The sequence below is a fragment of the Aulonocara sp. 'chitande type north' Nkhata Bay genome, linkage group LG20 (assembly GCF_057382095.1).
Source record: "Aulonocara sp. 'chitande type north' Nkhata Bay isolate Kocher_YH1m ecotype deep benthic linkage group LG20, A_spYH_male_GT1.1, whole genome shotgun sequence".
NCBI classification, from domain to species: domain Eukaryota; kingdom Metazoa; phylum Chordata; class Actinopteri; order Cichliformes; family Cichlidae; genus Aulonocara; species Aulonocara sp. 'chitande type north' Nkhata Bay.
In genome coordinates this window covers 27159940-27182646 of record NC_141363.1, presented here as the reverse complement: position 1 = coordinate 27182646, position 22707 = coordinate 27159940, and the positions used below count along the sequence as shown (strand labels likewise).

The following is a 22707-nucleotide window of genomic DNA, read 5'->3' as shown; positions in this document are numbered from 1 at the left end:
TGGATTTCATGCTTTTAATCACCAGCTAACATTTCATCTTATTCAACCAGGATTATAGTCATGCCACTAGGTGGCGCTCTAACCATTATTGACAAATAGCATAACAAACATTTCCAAGCTCGAGTCTCATCACACCTGCGACCTTTGGGAGAGATTGGACATTGTGTTTTTTAGTGACAGCAGATTACTGCTTTTTGCGAGTGATTGAAACTCTACGTGCCGCCATGACCACCCCGTTTCCCTGAACGGAAAAAGCTTCGCAATTTAACATCACAAAGGTCTTTAGATTCTACACACTGAAGAATGCTTCAATATGATGAAATCCCTTGGAGGAGTTCGTCAAAGTATGAGGCCTGAAAAGGGGGGAAAATGTCATCAAAATTACACATTAATTTTAAAATGGCTGACTTCCTGTTGGATTTGGGATATTGCTCCAAGAGACTTTTTTGTACATCTTGATATCTTACACAAGCTTACCAAGTGTCAGACTCATAGATGAAACACAGAGCAGGGGCTGATGTTTTGAAATATTGTAGGGGGCGCTGTGGAGCCATTTTGCGCTATTCAAGGAAAATGGTTACATAACAACAATGCCTTCATCCATTTGGAGGTGTGTGCCAAATTTCAAGCCTCTATAAACTTTCCAAGCCCCTCAAAAGCCACTTCATCTTTCATGATGAACCGCGTTGCCACCAGGGTGCGCCGTTCAGTTTAAAGTCACAATTTTTGCACTGAAGCATCACGAGGGACTGATGGTGATATTCACCGCTTTTGAGGTGGCCACGATCAACCTGTGAAAATCAGTACAACAAAGTTAAAGCCATGACATTTCCTGTTGCCACTAGGTGGCGCTGTCCGTATTTCCGACAATGGGCATATCAATCTGTTCAGGGCGGGTCTGACATCATGCCTGTAAAGTCTGGTACTGATCAGACTGGATTTCATTGAGTTATACTAATTTGTTTCTTCATGGCGTGACATCAAAGTTCGCCATGCTGCTGGGGTCACACCCTTTCGTGAAAAGTCACAGTTTTCACTGTAACCCAAGACCAACTCCTTAAGGCTTTCCTGGAGAAATTTGAGGCTGCAGATGTCACCCATCACAATACTGTACCCCAAAGTGTAAAACATGACATTTCCTGTTCCCACTAGGTGGCGCTGTCCCTTACGTCAAATATGGCACTTGAAATATGTTCAGGGGTGGAGCCTTATCATATGTGTTCACTTTGGTCAAGGTCAGAAAATGTATGACAAAATGAGAGGCAATAAGATTTTCATGGCGAGTCATCGAAATTCGCCATGGCGCCACGGCCTCATAGTATTGTGAAAACTCAAAAGCTCCGCAATTTAACATGGCACAAGGGTGTAGTTGACACTGACCAAATATGAAGGTTATGAAATCAAACCCCAAGGAGGAGTTCGCAAAAGTTCGAGGCATGGAAATGGCAAAATTAGAGCCAAAATGTCACCTTCTCTTCCAAATGGCGGACTTCCTGTTGGGTTTGCGTCAATGGGCCCACTGACTTTTTTGTTCGTCTTGGCATGATACACATGTGTGCCAAATTTCATACATGTAGCTCAAACGATGTGGTCGTAGGGCTGCATTTAACAAGGCATAGGTGGCGCTCTAGAGCCATTTCCCAGTGCTCATATGTAAAACCATTAAAATACAAAATTTTTCACCAGACCTGGCATGTGTGCAAAATTTCATGAGTTTTTGAGCATGTTTAGGCCCTCAAAAAGGCCCTTGTTTCGCCTGAATAATAATAATAATAATAATAATTAAAGCTGCAAGCAGCGTTATGAGGGCCCTCGCACCCTGGCGTGTCGAGCCACGCCCAACACCTAAAACCAGCACGTCCGATGTGATGTCACATTGATGGAATTAATGCATTTAACCACCAGCTAACATTTCATTTGGTTCAACCATGAGTATAGTCGTCCCACTAGGTGGCGCTCTAACCATTATAGACAAAGGGCATAACAAACATTTCCGAGCTCGAGTCTCATCACGCCTGCGACCTTTGGGAGAGATTGGACTTTGTGTCTTTGAGTGACAGCAGATTACTGCTTTTTGGCCAGTGATTGAAACTCCACGTGCCGCCATGACCACCCCGTTTCCTTGAACGTAAAAAGCTTCGCAATTTAACATCACAAAGGTCTTTAGATTCCACACACTGGAGAATGGTTCAATATGATGAAATCCCTTGGAGGAGTTCGTCAAAGTATGAAGCCTGAAAAGAGGGGAAAATGTCGCCAAAATTGCACATTAATTTTAAAATGGCTGACTTCCTGTTGGATTTGGGATATTGCACCAAGAGACTTTTTTGTACATCTTGATATTTTCCATAAGCTTACCAGGTTTCAGACTCATAGATGAAACACAGAGCAGGGGCTGTTGTTTTGAAATTTTGTAGGGGGCGCTGTGGAGCAATTTCACGCTATTCAATGAAAATGATCACATGACAACAAAGCCTTCATCCATTTGGAGGTGTGTGCCAAATTTCAAGCCTCTATAAACTTGCAAGCCCCTCAAAAGCCACTTCATCTTTCATGTTGAACAGCGTTGCCACCAGGGTGCACCGTTCAGTTTAAAGTCACAATTTTTGCACTGAAGCATCACGAGGGACTGATGTTGATATTCACCGCTTTTGAGGTGGCCACGATGAACCTGTGAAAATCAGTACAACAAAATTAAAGCCATGACATTTCCTGTTGCCACTAGGTGGCGCTGTACGTATTCCCGACAATGGGCACATCAATCTGTTCAGGGCGGGTCTGACATCATGCCTGTAAAGTCTGGTACTGAACAGACTGGATTTCATTGAGTTATACTAATTTGTTTCTTCATGGCGTGACATCAAAGTTCGCCATGCTGCTGGGGTCACACCCTTTTTCGAAAAGTCACAGTTTTCACTGTAACCCAAGACCAACTCCTTAAGGCTTTCCTGGAGAAATTTGAGGCTGCAGGTGTCACCCATCACTATACTGTACCCCAAAGTGTAAAACATGACATTTCCTGTTCCCACTAGGTGGCGCTGTCCCTGGTGTCAAATATGGCAGTTGAAATATGTTCAGGGGTGGAGCCTTATCATATGTGTTCACTTTGGTCAAGGTCAGAAAGTGTATGACAAAATGAGAGGCAATAAGATTTTCATGGCGAGTCATCGAAATTCGCCATGGCGCCACGGCCTCATAGTATTGTGAAAACTCAAAAGCTCCGCAATTTAACATGGCCCAGGTGTGTAGATGACACTGACCAAAGATGAAGCTTATACAACCAAATCCCAAGGAGGAGTTCGCAAAAGTTCGAGGCATGGAAATGGCAAAATTAGAGCCAAAATGTCACCTTCTCTTCCAAATGGCGGACTTCCTGTTGGGTTTGCGTCAATGGGCCCCCAGACTTTTTTGTTCGTCTTGGCATGATACACATGTGTGCCAAATTTCATACATGTAGCTCAAACGATGTGGTCGTAGGGCTGCATTTAACAAGGCATAGGTGGCGCTGTAGAGCCATTTCCCAGTGCTCATATGTAAAACCATTAAAATACAAAATTTTTTACCAAACCTGGCATGTGTGCAAAATTTCATGAGTTTTTGAGCATGTCTAGGCCCTCAAAAAGGCCCTTGTTTGGGGTGAATAATAATAATAATAATAAGAAACGGAGCAGATACAATAGGGCCTTCGCACTCTCAGTGCTCGGGCCCTAATTAAAGCTGCAAGCAGCGTTACGAGGGCCCTCGCACCCCCGGCGCGTCGAGCCAAGCCCAACACCTAAAACCAGCACCTCCGATCTGATGTCACATTGATGGAATTCATGCATTTAACCACCAGCTAACATTTCAAGTCATTCATTCATGATTAGTTAGTCGTTCCACTAGGTGGCGCTCTAACCATTATGTACAAATGGCATAACAATCACTTCCGAGCTCGAGTCTCATCACACCTGAGACGTTTGGGAGAGATTGGACATTGTGTTTTTGAGTGACAGCAGATTACTGCTTTTTGGCGAGTGATTCAAACTCTAAGTGCCACCATAACCACCCCGTTTCACTGAACGTAAAAACCTTCGCAATTTAACATCACAAAGGTCTTTAGATTCCACACACTGGAGATTGGTTCAATATGATGAAATCCCTTGGAGGAGTTCGTCAAAGAACGGTGCCTGGAAAGAGGGGAAAATGTTGCCAAAATTACACATTAATTTTAAAATGGCTGACTTCCTGTTGGATTTGGGATATTGCACCAAGAGACTTTTTTGTACATCTTGATATCTCCTATAAGCTTACCAGGTTTCAGAATCATACATAGAACACAGAGCAGGGGCTGTGGTTTTGAAATTTTGTAGGGGGCACTGTGGAGCCACTTCGCGCTATTCAATGAAAATGATCACATGCCAACAAAGCGTTCATCCATTTGGAGGTGTGTGCCAAATTTCAAGCCTCTATAAACTTGCCAAGACCCTCAAAAGCCACTTCATCTTTCATGTTGAACAGCGTTGCCACCAGGGTGCGCCGTTCAGTTTAAACTCACAATTTTTGCACTGAAGCATCACGAGGGACTGATGGTGATATTCACCGCTTTTGAGGTGGCCAAGATGAACCTGTGAAAATCAGTACAACAAAATTAAAGCCATGACATTTCCTGTTCCCACTAGGTGGCGCTGTCCGTATTCCCGACAATGGGCACGTCAATCTGTTCAGGGCGGGTCTGACATCATGCCTGTAAAGTCTGGTACTGATCAGACTGGATTTCATTGAGTTATACTAATTTGTTTCTTCATGGCGTGACATCAAAGTTCGCCATGCTGCTGGGGTCACACCCTTTTGCAAAAAGTCACAGTTTTCACTGTAACCCAAGACCAACTCCTTAAGGCTTTCCTGGAGAAATTTGAGGCTGCAGATGTCACCCATCACTATACTGTACCCCAAAGTGTAAAACATGACATTTCCTGTTCCCACTAGGTGGCGCTGTCCTTGATGTCAAATATGGCAGTTGAAATATGTTCAGGGGTGGAGCCTTATCATATGTGTGCTCTTTGGTCCAGATCGGAACATGTATGACAGAATGAGAGGCAATAAGATTTTCATGGCGAGTCATCGAAATTCGCCATGGCGCCACGGCCTCATAGTATTGTGAAAACTCAAAAGCTCCGCAATTTAACATGGCACAAGGGTGTAGTTGACACTGTCCAAATTTGAAGTTTATAGGACCAAATCCCAAGGAGGAGTTCGTTAAAATACAAGGCATGGAAACGGTAAAATCAGACCCAAAATGTCACCTTCAATCCAAAATGGCGGACTTCCTGTTGGGTTTAGGACATTGCCATAATAGACTTTTTTGTTCGACTCTGAACGTTATATAGGTGTACCGACTTTCAAATGTGTAGGTCATACCCATACCGGGGGCTCGCGTTTTTCATTTTTCTAGGTGGCGCTACTGAGCTAATTTTCCCTGGCCATGTCTGAGAACATTAAAATACGTAAATTTTCACCAGACCTGACGCGTGTGCAAAATTTCATGAGTTTTCGAGCATGTTTAGGCCCTCAAACGGCCAATTCATTTGCCGAAATAATAATAATAATAATAATAATAATAATAATAAACAGAGCAATTACAATAGGGCCTTCGCACTGTCAGTGCTCGGGCCCTAATAAGAAACGGAGCAGATACAATAGGGCCTTCGCACAGTCAGTGCTCGGGCCCTAATAAGAAACGGAGCAGATACAATAGGGCCTTCGCACTCTCAGTGCTCGGGCCCTAATAATAATTATGAGGGCCCTCGCACCCCGGTGTGTCGAGCCACGCCCAACACCTAAAACCAGCATCTCCGATCTGATGTCACATTGATGGAATTCATGCATTTAACCATCAGCTAACATTTAAACTCATTCATTCATGATTAGTTAGTCGTTGCACTAGGTGGCGCTCTAACCATTACTGACAAATGGCATAACAAACATTTCCGAGCTCGAGTCTCATCACGCCTGCGACCTTTGGGACATATTGGACATTTTGATTTTGAGTGACAGCAGATTACTGCTTTTTGGCGAGTGACTGAAACTCCACGTGCCGCCATGACCACCCCGTTTCCCTGAACGTAAAAAGCTTCGCAATTTAACATCACAAAGGTCTTTAGATTCCACACACTGGAGATTGGTTCAATATGATGAAATCCCTTGGAGGAGTACGTCAAAGAACGGTGCCTGAAAAGAGGGGAAAATGTCGCCAAAATTACACATTAATTTTAAAATGGCTGACTTCCTGTTGGATTTGGGATATTGCTCCAAGAGACTTTTTTGTACATCTTAATATCTTCCATAAGCTTACCAGGTTTCAGACTCATAGATAAAACACAGAGCAAGGGCTGATGTTTTGAAATATTGTAGGGGGCGCTGTGGAGCCATTTCGCGCTATTCAATGAAAATGATCACATGACAACAAAGCCTTCATCACATTGGAGGTGTGTGCCAAATTTCAAGCCTCTATAGACTTTCCAAGCCCCTCAAAAGCCACTTCATCTTTCATGGTGGACCGCGTTGCCACCAGGGTGCGCCGTTCAGTTTAAAGTCACAATTTTTGCACTGAAGCATCACGAGGGACTGATGGTGATATTCACCGCTTTTGAGGTGGCCAAGATGAACCTGTGAAAATCAGTACAACAAAATTAAAGCCATGACATTTCCTGTTGCCACTAGGTGGCGCTGTCCGTATTTCCGACAATGGGCACATCAATCTGTTCGGGGCGGGTCTGACATCATGCCTGTAAAGTCTGGTACTGATCAGACTGGATTTCATTGAGTTATACTAATTTGTTTCTTCATGGCGTGACATCAAAGTTCGCCATGCTGCTGGGGTCACACCCTTTTGCGAAAACTCACAGTTTTCACTGTAACCCAAGACCAACTCCTTAAGGCTTTCCTGGAGAAATTTGAGGCTGCAGATGTCACCCATCACTATACTGTACCCCAAAGTGTAAAACATGACATTTCCTGTTCCCACTAGGTGGCGCTGTCCTTGATGTCAAATATGGCAGTTGAAATATGTTCAGGGGTGGAGCCTTATCATATGTGTGCTCTTTGGTCCAGATCGGAACATGTATGACAGAATGAGAGGCAATAAGATTTTCATGGCGAGTCATCGAAATTCGCCATGGCGCCACGGCCTCATAGTATTGTGAAAACTCAAAAGCTCCGCAATTTAACATGGCACAAGGGTGTAGTTGACACTGTCCAAATTTGAAGTTTATAGGACCAAATCCCAAGGAGGAGTTCGTTAAAGTACAAGGCATGGAAACGGTAAAATCAGACCCAAAATGTCACCTTCAATCCAAAATGGCGGACTTCCTGTTGGGTTTAGGACATTGCCATAATAGACTTTTTTGTTCGACTCTGAACGTTATATAGGTGTACCGACTTTCAAACGTGTAGGTCATACCCATACCGGGGGCTCGCGTTTTTCATTTTTCTAGGTGGCGCTACTGAGCTAATTTTCCCTGGCCATGTCTGGGAACATTAAAATACGTAAATTTTCACCAGACCTGACGCGTGTGCAAAATTTCATGAGTTTTCGAGCATGTTTAGGCCCTCAAACGGCCAATTCATTTGCCGGAATAATAATAATAATAATAATTAAAGCTGCAAGCAGCGTTATGAGGGCCCTCGCACCCCCGGCACGTCGAGCCACTGCCAACACCTCAAACCGGCACGTCCGATGTGATGTCACATTGATGGATTTCATGCTTTTAATCACCAGCTAACATTTCATCTTATTCAACCAGGATTATAGTCATGCCACTAGGTGGCGCTCTAACCATTATTGACAAATAGCATAACAAACATTTCCAAGCTCGAGTCTCATCACACCTGCGACCTTTGGGAGAGATTGGACATTGTGTTTTTTAGTGACAGCAGATTACTGCTTTTTGCGAGTGATTGAAACTCTACGTGCCGCCATGACCACCCCGTTTCCCTGAACGGAAAAAGCTTCGCAATTTAACATCACAAAGGTCTTTAGATTCTACACACTGAAGAATGCTTCAATATGATGAAATCCCTTGGAGGAGTTCGTCAAAGTATGAGGCCTGAAAAGGGGGGAAAATGTCATCAAAATTACACATTAATTTTAAAATGGCTGACTTCCTGTTGGATTTGGGATATTGCTCCAAGAGACTTTTTTGTACATCTTGATATCTTACACAAGCTTACCAAGTGTCAGACTCATAGATGAAACACAGAGCAGGGGCTGATGTTTTGAAATATTGTAGGGGGCGCTGTGGAGCCATTTTGCGCTATTCAAGGAAAATGGTTACATAACAACAATGCCTTCATCCATTTGGAGGTGTGTGCCAAATTTCAAGCCTCTATAAACTTTCCAAGCCCCTCAAAAGCCACTTCATCTTTCATGGTGAACCGCGTTACCACCAGGGTGCGCCGTTCAGTTTAAAGTCACAATTTTTGCACTGAAGCATCACGAGGGACTGATGTTGATATTCACCGCTTTTGAGGTGGCCACGATGAACCTGTGAAAATCAGTACAACAAAATTAAAGCCATGACATTTCCTGTTGCCACTAGGTGGCGCTGTCCGTATTTCCGACAATGGGCACATCAATCTGTTCAGGGCGGGTCTGACATCATGCCTGTAAAGTCTGGTACTGATCAGACTGGATTTCATTGAGTTATACTAATTTGTTTCTTCATGGCGTGACATCAAAGTTCGCCATGCTGCTGGGGTCACACCCTTTCGTGAAACGTCACAGTTTTCACTGTAACCCAAGACCAACTCCTTAAGGCTTTCCTGGAGAAATTTGAGGCTGCAGATGTCACCCATCACAATACTGTACCCCAAAGTGTAAAACATGACATTTCCTGTTCCCACTAGGTGGCGCTGTACCTGGTGTCAAATATGGCAGTTGAAATATGTTCAGGGGTGGAGCCTTATCATATGTGTTCACTTTGGTCAAGGTCAGAAAATGTATGACAAAATGAGAGGCAATAAGATTTTCATGGCGAGTCATCGAAATTCGCCATGGCGCCACGGCCTCATAGTATTGTGAAAACTCAAAAGCTCCGCAATTTAACATGGCACAAGGGTGTAGTTGACACTGACCAAATATGAAGGTTATGAAATCAAACCCCAAGGAGGAGTTCGCAAAAGTTCGAGGCATGGAAATGGCAAAATTAGAGCCAAAATGTCACCTTCTCTTCCAAATGGCGGACTTCCTGTTGGGTTTGCGTCAATGGGCCCACAGACTTTTTTGTTCGTCTTGGAATGATACATATGTGTGCCAAATTTCATACATGTAGCTCAAACGATGTGGTCGTAGGGCTGCATTTAACAAGGCATAGGTGGCGCTCTAGAGCCATTTCCCAGTGCTCATATGTAAAACCATTAAAATACAAAATTTTTCACCAGACCTGGCATGTGTGCAAAATTTCATGAGTTTTTGAGCATGTTTAGGCCCTCAAAAAGGCCCTTGTTTCGCCTGAATAATAATAATAATAATAATAATAATAATAATTAAAGCTGCAAGCAGCGTTATGAGGGCCCTCGCACCCCCGGCGCGTCGAGCCACGCCCAACACCTAAAACCAGCACGTCCGATCTGATGTCACATTGATGGAATTCATGCATTTAACCACCAGCTAACATTTCAAGTCATTCATTCATGATTAGTTAGTCGTTCCACTAGGTGGCGTTCTAACCATTATGTACAAATGGCATAACAAACACTTCCAAGCTCGAGTCTCATCACACCTGAGACGTTTGGGAGAGATTGGACATTGTGTTTTTGAGTGACAGCAGATTACTGCTTTTTGGCGAGTGATTGAAACTCCACGTGCCGCCATAACCACCCCGTTTCCCTGGACGTAAAAAGCTTCGCAATTTAACATCACAAAGGTCTTTAGATTCCACAAACTGCAGATCGGTCCAATCTGATGAAATCCCTTGGAGGAGTTCGTCAAAGAACGATGCCTGAAAAGAGGGGAAAATGTTGCCAAAATTGCACATTAATTTTAAAATGGCTGACTTCCTGTTGGATTTGGGATATTGCTCCAAGAGACTTTTTTGTACATCTTGATATCTTACACAAGCTTACCAAGTGTCAGACTCATAGATGAAACACAGAGCAGGGGCTGATGTTTTGAAATATTGTAGGGGGCGCTGTGGAGCCATTTTGCGCTATTCAAGGAAAATGGTTACATAACAACAATGCCTTCATCCATTTGGAGGTGTGTGCCAAATTTCAAGCCTCTATAAACTTTCCAAGCCCCTCAAAAGCCACTTCATCTTTCATGATGAACCGCGTTGCCACCAGGGTGCGCCGTTCAGTTTAAAGTCACAATTTTTGCACTGAAGCATCACGAGGGACTGATGGTGATATTCACCGCTTTTGAGGTGGCCACGATCAACCTGTGAAAATCAGTACAACAAAGTTAAAGCCATGACATTTCCTGTTGCCACTAGGTGGCGCTGTCCGTATTTCCGACAATGGGCATATCAATCTGTTCAGGGCGGGTCTGACATCATGCCTGTAAAGTCTGGTACTGATCAGACTGGATTTCATTGAGTTATACTAATTTGTTTCTTCATGGCGTGACATCAAAGTTCGCCATGCTGCTGGGGTCACACCCTTTCGTGAAAAGTCACAATTTTCACTGTAACCCAAGACCAACTCCTTAAGGCTTTCCTGGAGAAATATGAGGCTGCAGATGTCACCCATCACAATACTGTACCCCAAAGTGTAAAACATGACATTTCCTGTTCCCACTAGGTGGCGCTGGCCCTTATGTCAAATATGGCAGTTGAAATATGTTCAGGGGTGGAGCCTTATCATATGTGTTCACTTTGGTCAAGGTCAGAAAATGTATGACAAAATGAGAGGCAATAAGATTTTCATGGCGAGTCATCGAAATTCGCCATGGCGCCACGGCCTCATAGTATTGTGAAAACTCAAAAGCTCCGCAATTTAACATGGCACAAGGGTGTAGTTGACACTGTCCAAATTTGAAGCTTATACGCCCAAATCCCAAGGAGGAGTTCGCAAAAGTTCGAGGCATGGAAATGGCAAAATTAGAGCCAAAATGTCACCTTCTCTTCCAAATGGCGGACTTCCTGTTGGGTTTGCGTCAATGGGCCCACAGACTTTTTTGTTCGTCTTGGCATGATACATATGTGTGCCAAATTTCATACATGTAGCTCAAACGATGTGGTCGTAGGGCTGCATTTAACAAGGCATAGGTGGCGCTCTAGAGCCATTTCCCAGTGCTCATATGTAAAACCATTAAAATACAAAATTTTTCACCAGACCTGGCATGTGTGCAAAATTTCATGAGTTTTTGAGCATGTTTAGGCCCTCAAAAAGGCCCTTGTTTTGCCTGAATAATAATAATAATAATAATAATAATAATAATAATAAGAAACGGAGCAGATACAATAGGGCCTTCGCACTCTCAGTGCTCGGGCCCTAATAATAATAATAATAATAATAATAATAAACAGAGCAATTACAATAGGGCCTTCGCACTGTCAGTGCTCGGGCCCTAATAATAATTAAAGCTGCAAGCAGCGTTATGAGGGCCCTCGCACCCCCGGCACGTCGAGCCACTGCCAACACCTCAAACCGGCACGTCCGATGTGATGTCACATTGATGGATTTCATGCTTTTAATCACCAGCTAACATTTCATCTTATTCAACCAGGATTATAGTCATGCCACTAGGTGGCGCTCTAACCATTATTGACAAATAGCATAACAAACATTTCCAAGCTCGAGTCTCATCACACCTGCGACCTTTGGGAGAGATTGGACATTGTGTTTTTTAGTGACAGCAGATTACTGCTTTTTGCGAGTGATTGAAACTCTACGTGCCGCCATGACCACCCCGTTTCCCTGAACGGAAAAAGCTTCGCAATTTAACATCACAAAGGTCTTTAGATTCTACACACTGAAGAATGCTTCAATATGATGAAATCCCTTGGAGGAGTTCGTCAAAGTATGAAGCCTGAAAAGAGGGGAAAATGTCGCCAAAATTACACATTAATTTTAAAATGGCTGACTTCCTGTTGGATTTGGGATATTGCTCCAAGAGACTTTTTTGTACATCTTGATATCTTACACAAGCTTACCAAGTGTCAGACTCATAGATGAAACACAGAGCAGGGGCTGATGTTTTGAAATATTGTAGGGGGCGCTGTGGAGCCATTTTGCGCTATTCAAGGAAAATGGTTACATAACAACAATGCCTTCATCCATTTGGAGGTGTGTGCCAAATTTCAAGCCTCTATAAACTTTCCAAGCCCCTCAAAAGCCACTTCATCTTTCATGATGAACCGCGTTGCCACCAGGGTGCGCCGTTCAGTTTAAAGTCACAATTTTTGCACTGAAGCATCACGAGGGACTGATGGTGATATTCACCGCTTTTGAGGTGGCCACGATCAACCTGTGAAAATCAGTACAACAAAGTTAAAGCCATGACATTTCCTGTTGCCACTAGGTGGCGCTGTCCGTATTTCCGACAATGGGCATATCAATCTGTTCAGGGCGGGTCTGACATCATGCCTGTAAAGTCTGGTACTGATCAGACTGGATTTCATTGAGTTATACTAATTTGTTTCTTCATGGCGTGACATCAAAGTTCGCCATGCTGCTGGGGTCACACCCTTCCGTGAAAAGTCACAGTTTTCACTGTAACCCAAGACCAACTCCTTAAGGCTTTCCTGGAGAAATTTGAGGCTGCAGATGTCACCCATCACAATACTGTACCCCAAAGTGTAAAACATGACATTTCCTGTTCCCACTAGGTGGCGCTGTCCTTGATGTCAAATATGGCAGTTGAAATATGTTCAGGGGTGGAGCCTTATCATATGTGTGCTCTTTGGTCCAGATCGGAACATGTATGACAGAATGAGAGGCAATAAGATTTTCATGGCGAGTCATCAAAATTCGCCATGGCGCCACGGCCTCATACTATTGTGAAAACTCAAAAGCTCCGCAATTTAACATGGCACAAGGGTGTAGTTGACACTGTCCAAATTTGAAGCTTATAGGACCAAATCCCAAGGAGGAGTTCGTTAAAGTTCGAGGCATGGAAATGGCAAAATTAGAGCCAAAATGTCACCTTCTCTTCCAAATGGCGGACTTCCTGTTGGGTTTGCGTCAATGGGCCCACAGACTTTTTTGTTCGTCTTGGCATGATACACATGTGTGCCAAATTTCATACATGTAGCTCAAACGATGTGGTCGTAGGGCTGCATTTAACAAGGCATAGGTGGCGCTGTAGAGCCATTTCCCAGTGCTCATATGTAAAACCATTAAAATACAAAATTTTTCACCAAACCTGGCATGTGTGCAAAATTTCATGAGTTTTTGAGCATGTTTAGGCCCTCAAAAAGGCCCTTGTTTGGGGTGAATAATAATAATAATAATAATAATAAGAAACGGAGCAGATACAATAGGGCCTTCGCACTCTCAGTGCTCGGGCCCTAATAATAAGAAACGGAGCAGATACAATAGGGCCTTCGCACTCTCGGTGCTCGGGCCCTAATAATAAGAAACGGAGCAGATACAATAGGGCCTTCGCACTCTCGGTGCTCGGGCCCTAATAATAAGAAACGGAGCAGATACAATAGGGCCTTCGCACTCTCGGTGCTCGGGCCCTAATAATAATAATAATAATAATAATAATAATAATAATAATAATAACTTGATTTTACCAAATGGTAAACTACTAACTCGTAAATTGAAGAAAAATGTGAGGTTTTTGGAGAATTCTTTTTAAGTTAAGTATAGTGCAAAGCTATTTAGGGGATTGGATTCCAAGTGCTAGTAGACTGAAAATATAAAACTATGACTCAACTATCATTGACTTATCTGTAGGTGTGAGAGTGAAAATGTACATTACATGCCAGAAATGTTAGCGTTTCCAATCCTTTTCCATATTATAGGAGTGGAAGCACCATCGCTGAATATAATGTCACTGCTGCTACTACAGTCATCCAAACACTAAACAATGGAATTTTTGACCAGCTAGCAAAAATCTACTCTATGATATCAGATGGTAAGCACTTGTCTACATTTGTGATTTTATTCAATTTTACATATATGTTTAAGGTCATATCAAAAAACACATGAGATCAGATGATTGTTTAATCATTTTTTTATATTTATGTTCATTTTTATAGAGCCACGTTTTCTGGATTTTAAATTTGAAGGTAGTGGATTTTGGGAGGATAAAGTCAATGTAACATGTGGCCATCCACCATTGGATCTCTTTCGTACTGACTGGAGAGCAGAGTGGAGACGTGATGGCAATGTCATAGTTGCAGATGGAGTACATCATACCATTTCAAAAAACAACAGTCACTCAGTCTTATCTGTGTCACAGTTCATTCGTGCTGACAGTGGTAAGAAGCAAACAACTGCATTCCATGGGGAAATTCACAAATCATATACATTTAAAATGCGAGTGCAGTCTCAGCATTTTTTAGTGATTCAGCAAGTGCAATTACAACATTCTGATTGGCTTAAGGGTAAAACTTGTTTGGTTCAGAAAAAAACATCACATGTATCTTTTATCATAACTCTTTTACGTGGCCTATCGACACAATTTAAAATCTGGTATATAGTTTGAAGTCCGCACTTCTGACCCAAGTTGAAATGGAGTCGCTGGGTCGCTGCAACCCCAGAGGGTTAAGGAAAACGTTGTTACTGCAATGGAGCAATCAATATTAGTGCAGAAGGACTGAAATCATTTGATTTAAATAGTTAAACCATTGCTGTTGCACAAGCCTTTCTCAAGAGAAAGAAATACCAAATTACAAGTGCCAGTGTAAATGTGTACTTGTGTGAACACAGATGTCAACTAATTCATATTAGAAATCCTATTTAAATTTGGAAATAAATGGTTGCTGAGCTCTTAATAATATAACAGTAAAATAAAATGTTGCTAGACAGAGAATGGTATTCTTGAAACAAAATGGAGCAAAAACTCGTTATCAGCTACATTATTGCTTTTTTGTAGGAAACACTGAATCTGCATAGGAGAACCAGCCATATTACAACTGTATAATACAGAAATAAGTGACACTGTCAACCCATATATTATTATTTTTGTTTGGCAACACTATTTTATTTATGTATATAATAATTTACTTTCATTCCAGGAAATTATGAATGCAGGCTCATACGGAAAAAGGATGAATCATTTTATCGACAACGATCCAATGGAGCCTTCACACTCAAAGAGAAACCCTTGATCAGAGTGGACCCAATTCAAAAATTTTTGAATTGTAGTGGTCAAAATGTGCCACTAAGCTGCACTGTCAACAATGACTACAATATTAATTTCACAAACGTGAATATTAGCGGTAAATCTGAAACAAAGAATCAACAAAATGCAAATCAGCTATTGGGAAATAATTTCTCTGCTCATCTTGCAATACTTACGTTATTTACTAATATGAGACAAAACTTTTTAAAAACTAGTCTGATTAATATTACATCAGCTCTGAATGTTTAGCTTGTATTGCTATTCATATTGACTTTGTTGTTTCTGCGATTTATCCAAAGGTAAAAAAAGCATTTCCTATCAATATAAAACTGATAGCTGTACAGACAAAGAGCAGGATACAATTACCTGTCAATCAACTACCTATCCTGAATTCAAAGAAACAATAACACTCAGATTTTACAAAGGAAGTGAGTATTAACACATTATAAAGCAATTTATTAAATTCAGGTTAAAAATTATCTACATTTAATAAGGTCTTTTTTTTGTTTTTGTTTTATTAGATCCTCAAATGTGTGATGATAAAGAATTTGGAAAGGCAGTTAGTGGTTCCAGAGCCAGAATACCCTGTGCAAACAATGAGGAAGGAGAAAAGAGTGCATTGTGCAACATCACAACATATACTGAAATACGAGACACCTGCATACTGCAACCCATTAAGGAGCTGCTTGACCAATCTGAGGTGACTTATATAAACTGCCATGTTCTTTTTAGTTCTTTGTATTGTGGAAAATGTACCTTAGAGATAAATCACAATATTACATATTTTAAAGAGTTTAGAAAGTTCACCTAAGTGAAGCCACAAAAATATTACACAAACCTCTCTTTAAGTTACTCTTTTAATTAAAGTTAATTTGCTATGTGTTTTACTTGACAACTGTGACTATAAATTTCAAAACTAGATTATATCAAATGGTAAGATAGGCTCTTAAATGACTAATTTTTTCTACTCTACATTTCAATTTTGCTGATGATGGAAATGACCATGTAATGTAATGTAAAATATAAATGGTTCTCAACACAATCCTGTTGATTCTATTCTGGGCTATAATGGAAGATGAATCCACCTCTCAAATTATTACAGCTCCTTCAACCAGTTTCCAAATGGATGGTATCCTGTTAGACAGCAAAACGATCATGGTCTTAGGATTAAGTGGTGTTTTTATTTCTTGGTGAACATACTTGAGTTTTAGTTGACTTTAGTTTTCTAGTGTTAGTTTCAAGTTCCAGGGCTCTATGTACTACAAAGTAAGTTAAATATATACAGGGATTCTTTCCATTATTTGGATTCAATTGCCCTAACGTCAAACATCACAACTACTAAGTTAACTAAGTTTCAGCTATAAAATTAGAGATATAATTCTCCTCTTTCAAGGAACATTTGAATTCTCTCTCTAGCCCAAAATGGTTAAAGCATTACAGTGATGTGAACTGCACATGTTAACTAGTATCTAGTAGAAGCTGATTTTTCTGTCTGTGTTCAGACAACAGTACCTTCTGAATGCGTTGTGCTAACATGATACTTAAAATATCACCATAAAGCTTGTCTTCTCTTCCTTCCGAAAGCATCAGAGCTGGGGCAGGTGCTGTGCCAATGGTGAAAAAAAAGAGTTAAATAAATGTTTAAATTTGCATAACGCAGTTTTAGTTATTATTCTTTCAGCTGGAACCTTGATGTTGTTTAATAGTCTGAGAATAAGTAAAATACAAAATGTAGGAAATGTAATATTCCCTAATTTAAAGTAACCAATTTATATTGTCCACAAGTACAAATAGATGCCCCTAAATTGTACGTGCTTTGGAGTTTGTATGTGCTTTTCGAGTTTTGGGAGCTGAAAGAGCCGGTTCTCTAAAAGGAGCCGGAAATCCCATCACTACAGAAAACCCTGGTTCACCCCAAAGTTACCCGGATAAGACAAAGTTCTGCTTCATAGTACAAACCTCAGAAAGTTAAAAAGAAAAAAAAAGATAAAAAAGGATAACCACTGCACCAAAAAACCCCGCACAACAGAAATTAAAGTAAGCTGCAATGAGTCAATGCTTATCAAGCCCTTTAACTTTGTGCAATACATGTTTTACAGTTTTATACCATTTGTGATGACAGACAAACTGTTAATACAATTTGTGATGACAGACAAACTGTTAATACAAAATAAACTTGTCACCCATTTAATAAAAATAAAACTTGTCAAATAAATAACCACAAAGTAAGCAGGTAGTTTAAGTTTATAAAGTATGCACAAAAAAACACTTTTTCAATAAATAACCACAAAGTAAGTAAGTAGTGTTTCTTTGTTTTGCCACTACAGCACTATTTACAATTTGTGATCAGAAGACATGGAAAGCACAAATGAAACACGGTATTAGCGATGGTAAATTCGATTCTTTTTACTGAATCGAGTTTTAATGAGTCACTTACCAAAGTGAATCGGTTTTTTAGTCATTTGATTCACTGTGTCAGTTGACCAGAGAGTGCAAAAAATGTACATTTTCAATCAAACTTAATTTGTTTCCCTTTTCATGTAAATCCTACTGCTAAGATGAATGATTCTAAAAGAAAACAACAATTTTATAGAGCAAAAAAGAGCAAAAACATTTCTAAAATTAAGCAATTTCCTATCAAAGTTGCTTAATAAACATTTATTTTATTTTATTTTATTAGTATTTTCCTTAAATGTGTTAAATATATATTTTCTCATCTAAATGTCCACTGAGCTGTGAGCCAGGGGGCGGTAATGCGCCTTAACATTGGTTGCCAACCAAGAAGAAGAAGAAGCTGTGAGCCAGGAGGGAGGGGGTGAGCGAGTCCTAAGTGATTCGCTTAGGCAGAGCGATGCTACTGTGAACCGAGGAGCTATTTTCTTGATGTGAGCTTCTACTCAGGGTTTTTTCTTCCAGTTCAGAGCAGAAGTTTTTTTGTTACGATACTGGATGTTGTGTTTTTCTCCACAATTTTAATTATAAGCTAGATACATTGCTGCTAACAGCAACAGGGATGAGTCAGTGAGTCAGTTGGACTTGTGAATCATGATTCATGAGTCAGTAAAGTGATTCTCGAGTATTGAACGATTCGTTCATGATTCGCGCATCACTACACGGTATTCACTGTTCGGTTTATAACTGCAGGCAGATTAAGGTTAAAAGACTGTAGTAAACGTAAGCCAGATTCTGTGAGGATTTCTACAAACAAAAACCTTTGAGATAGGAATTAGTAAATAGGAAGCCCAAATTTGTCATTCTAACTTAAACATTGAGTTAAATTGTGAAACTAAATACTTTTTCTCTTCAACTCTTGCAGGTCTTGACTGCCACTACACTGCCAGCATTTTTGCAACAGCTCAGCAATGTTACTAATGGGAATTCTGAGCAAGTGGTTAACTCACCTAAAAATATTGATGCTGTTGTTCAAATCCTCAGAAATGTAGCCAACAGAACAGAATTATTCAATATCGCAATCAATGAAAACTCAATGAAGGTACATGCTAGTTTACTGAAGTTTGAGTATTCTAAATAATACATGCTTTTTTTTAATTTTGTATTTGTTTATTCAATCTAATACTTTTTTTTTTACTGTAGGATATCCTGATAACTGCAGGTGTTCTCACCACAGATCAGGCAAGGGACTCATGGAACTTTCTGAACAAAAACAATGAAAGTATCTCGTATAACATCTCTAACCCTGACGGTGTTAGTTCATCATTATTGCAGTCTCTTGAAATAATAACAAAACACCTTGCCAGTTTCAATAATTCTGGTATTGACACGCCTTTTATCATCTTGAACAGAACTATATACACAAACCCTATCATTGGTGATTTTAATTCTTCAGTGGTGATAGAAATACCACAGAATGAGGGTAAAAATAAGTCAATCACAGTGATAACATTTGCCTCGCTCAATAATGTACTCCCTGCAAGAGAAATAGACAATTCATCGATTAAGGTCATCGGTGGCAGGGTTGTACTTGTTCAGTCCAGTGGCCAAATCAATAATATCTCTTTGACATTTGATATTTTAAATGATACACTGAGAGATCCAAAATGTGTCTTCTGGAACTTCAGTCTCCTTAATGGTCTCGGAGGATGGGACGATGAGGGCTGTGAAGTGGTAAATACAAATGAAACTGGAACTGTCACCTGCAACTGCAACCACCTGACCTCATTCTCTATCCTGATGTCACCAAACAGTCCAATTAGCCCAATTTTGGACTATATAACCTACATCGGAGTTGGCATTTCCATGGGTTCCTTGGTCATATGTCTCATCATTGAAGGCCTCATATGGAGAAAAATAAGAACGAATGAAACCTCTTACCTGCGTCATGTTTCCATAGTTAACATTGCTGTGTCCCTCCTGATTGCAGATATTTGGTTTATAATTGGAGCAGCCATTTCAGATGCAAATCATAAAAACCACTCAGCATGCACTGCAACTACCTTTTTTATCCATTTGTTCTACCTAGCTCTGTTCTTCTGGATGTTTGCCTCAGCTTTGTTGCTGCTCTACCGTACAACTAATGTCTTTGGTGGGGGTTTGTCTAAAGCATCTATGCTGGCCATTGGATTTTCTCTAGGCTACGGAGCTCCTCTAATCATAGCAACAGTAACTATAGCTGCAACTGCACCAGACAACAAATATATCAGAGAAAATGTAATCTGCTGGCTCAACTGGGATGAGTCCAAAGCTCTACTGGCGTTTGTGATTCCTGCACTTTCAATAGTGCTGATAAATCTCATTATCCTGGTTGTGGTTTTGTACAAAATTATAAGGAGAAGGGTTGGAACAACTGCTGCACAAGCAGGTGAAAAGAGCGTTTTACTGGTTATTGTCAAGAGCTTGGCTGTGCTTACACCATTTTTTGGAATAACTTGGGGTTTGGGAGCTGGACTTCTGGTGCATCCAAGAGACATAGGAATCAATATTGCATTCGCACTCTTCAATTCGCTACAGGTACAAATAAACTTTTTACCTTTTTATACCATAATAGCAGAATCTTTAATCACTGAATCCTTGATAACGGACATTACTCTGTCTTTTAAAAAAGGGCTTCTTTATTTTGGTGTTTGGAACACTGCTGGATGGTAAGGTATGTACAGCTCAATTTTAAGTCAAGTTAATGAATAAGTGCTTATTGTTGAATTACTTTAAATTAATGTTAAATGATATAATTTGGTTTAACCAACAAAGTGCTTAATGTCTACAAACCTTTACTGACAAAGGAATATGAATTGTAATAATACTACACTAAAATCCTCTTGTCAAGTCAAACTTCTGCCTTTTAGTGCCATTTCATGGTTTCTCTGTAAATCCATATAAATGACTAATTCAGACTTGATGGTGAAAGTAGCAAACAGCAGGTGGGCCCACACTTCAATAAATAACAGTTATATGTATGTGTTCGTATCCCACACAAGCACACAAAAAAGCAAGATAAACATCACCATAGACTTACAAAAAGATTCCTTTTAGTGTTTGGCTGGGCATCATGAATTAATTTACTTTTACAGCTAACTTGTGCAACTTCCATTGTAGTGTAACATTTGAGATTTCACTTACCAGGTGCGGTCAGCAATATCATCATATGCACGACCGTCCAGAAGTGGGACAGGGGTAAGAACAGTTTTCGTGTTCCTTTTTTCTTTCCTTATTTTTGGATCTCAGCCAACTTGTTTTTTGTTTTGTTTTGTTTTTTCAAATATTGCATGATTTGTTTTTTGTATTGTATTTTAGAGCACAAGTGCTGGAAACTCATCGTCAAGTGGACTTCGATTTTTAAGGAACTGGAGACGTGGAAGAGGTAAATAACAATTAAAAAATTAACATAAAGATGCAGGAAAAGCTGTGTGTTGTTAGGTGTGCTTGTACCTTAATCAGGCAGTCCAACACAGAAAACAATTGGATGGGTTGCACATTAACACAAATTAATTTTTTTAATTTTATTTATTCATACAATTATTTTACTTCTTACTTCAGTGTCTACTGTGTATTATTTTTTGCCACAGATTAACTATACTGCTCTGTTTTTTTTAGATGGCTACAACATGACATCCAGTGCATCCAGTGATTTACATTCAGCTAGCAACACATAATGAATGCAGAAATCTGTGGTTATTCAGATAACCAACAAGAAGTCAGGCTTTTCTTTGTTCCTTTTTTCCATAGTATCAGTGAGTTAATCTGTTGTGTTTTTATTAATAGCTTATATAATATTTAATCCCAGAAGAATTTGGCTTGGTTTTTAAGGAAAACAAATAAAGAAAAATATGTGTGATCACCAAAATATTTTTGAATGGCATAATAAATTTTGGAATTGTAATCAAACTTTAAAAAAAATTATGTCATCGTTTTCATCTTTGATTTTGATTTGCATGCATGATTATCAACACAGCACAGAGCATAGATTTGTAGTTATACTAATAGATTTTTATCAATCTATAGATGTTTTTAAAGAAAAGAGTTGAGTGTTCTTATATTCTAAAGAGTGAGTAGATTTGATGTCTGATGTAAACATAAGTAAAACATTGTACTCGCAATATACACAGAAATACAAACTACCTTTGTTTAAAAAAACGTTTTTGTGTTGGGGACATCTACTCAAAATCTTGCCGTTTCATTCTGTGTCAGTATGTATCATGGCACACAGTCCCACAAAGATCCACATGAAAACTGTTAATTGAGCTGTAACAATTTCATTCATTTGTAATTCAATAATTTCTGGTAATCTTTTATTTTGTGCATTTTGTGAAGTAGCCATGTGTTGTAAAGATGAAACAGATGTCAGGGAACTGTTGCACATTAGGTAGATCTTAATGCTGAAATTTCTCATACTCATGTTAATTTTACCCATATTTATTTTTTTCTTTGCAGAACAGATAACTGTTATTCTAATTAGCACCTTCATAATCTTTACTGGCTACTCAAAGATTAACTAAGTATGCTTTCTGTGCGCCTTTTGTGCATTTAATGTGGTATGTTTTTGGATAGCTTTGACATGCCTTAATTTTGATCCTGATTAATAATGTATACAACTAGCTTTCTATTACTTTCTATTACTAATTATGTCCTGAATTTGTTAAACTTTTATTCAGAATTTGGTGATTTAAATCTTTTAAAAATACCAATCTTGTGTCAAACTCCAGCTTCACACACCCTGTTAATCTGGCAGATTTGTTTGAAGTATCCTAAAATCCAAATTCCTAAAACAAACAAATAAATAAATAAATAAATAAATAAATAAATAAAATAAAATAATAAAAACCTGAATTGGAATGACACACAGACGAAGTTCCTAATAGTGGTGTGCGGATCGATATTGAAATATCGATTCTTCCGATACCAGTAATTTATGTTCTAGAATCGATTCTCATATTAAAATATCGATATTTTAGTACTTTGGGGTAAATTTGTAGTGTTTC

The 22707-nt window shown here is 39.8% G+C and overlaps 1 protein-coding gene across 2 annotated transcripts in view; it reads left to right on the top strand.

Moving 5' to 3' along the window:
• Window positions 1-22173, top strand: part of LOC147305802 (uncharacterized) — a 70214-nt gene extending 48041 nt beyond the window's left edge. For both annotated transcript variants that reach the window (XM_086277394.1, XM_086277393.1), the window contains 11 exons: window positions 13950-14062; window positions 14187-14408; window positions 15168-15371; window positions 15574-15702; window positions 15796-15974; window positions 18591-18767; window positions 18869-20242; window positions 20337-20378; window positions 20852-20902; window positions 21023-21089; window positions 21323-22173. In XM_086277394.1, the coding sequence (XP_086133520.1) occupies window positions 13950-14062; window positions 14187-14408; window positions 15168-15371; window positions 15574-15702; window positions 15796-15974; window positions 18591-18767; window positions 18869-20242; window positions 20337-20378; window positions 20852-20902; window positions 21023-21089; window positions 21323-21381 (2617 nt within the window). In that variant the 3' untranslated portion in view covers window positions 21382-22173. The remainder of the gene's footprint in view (window positions 1-13949; window positions 14063-14186; window positions 14409-15167; window positions 15372-15573; window positions 15703-15795; window positions 15975-18590; window positions 18768-18868; window positions 20243-20336; window positions 20379-20851; window positions 20903-21022; window positions 21090-21322) is intronic.
• The last annotated feature ends 534 nt before the right edge of the window (window positions 22174-22707 follow it).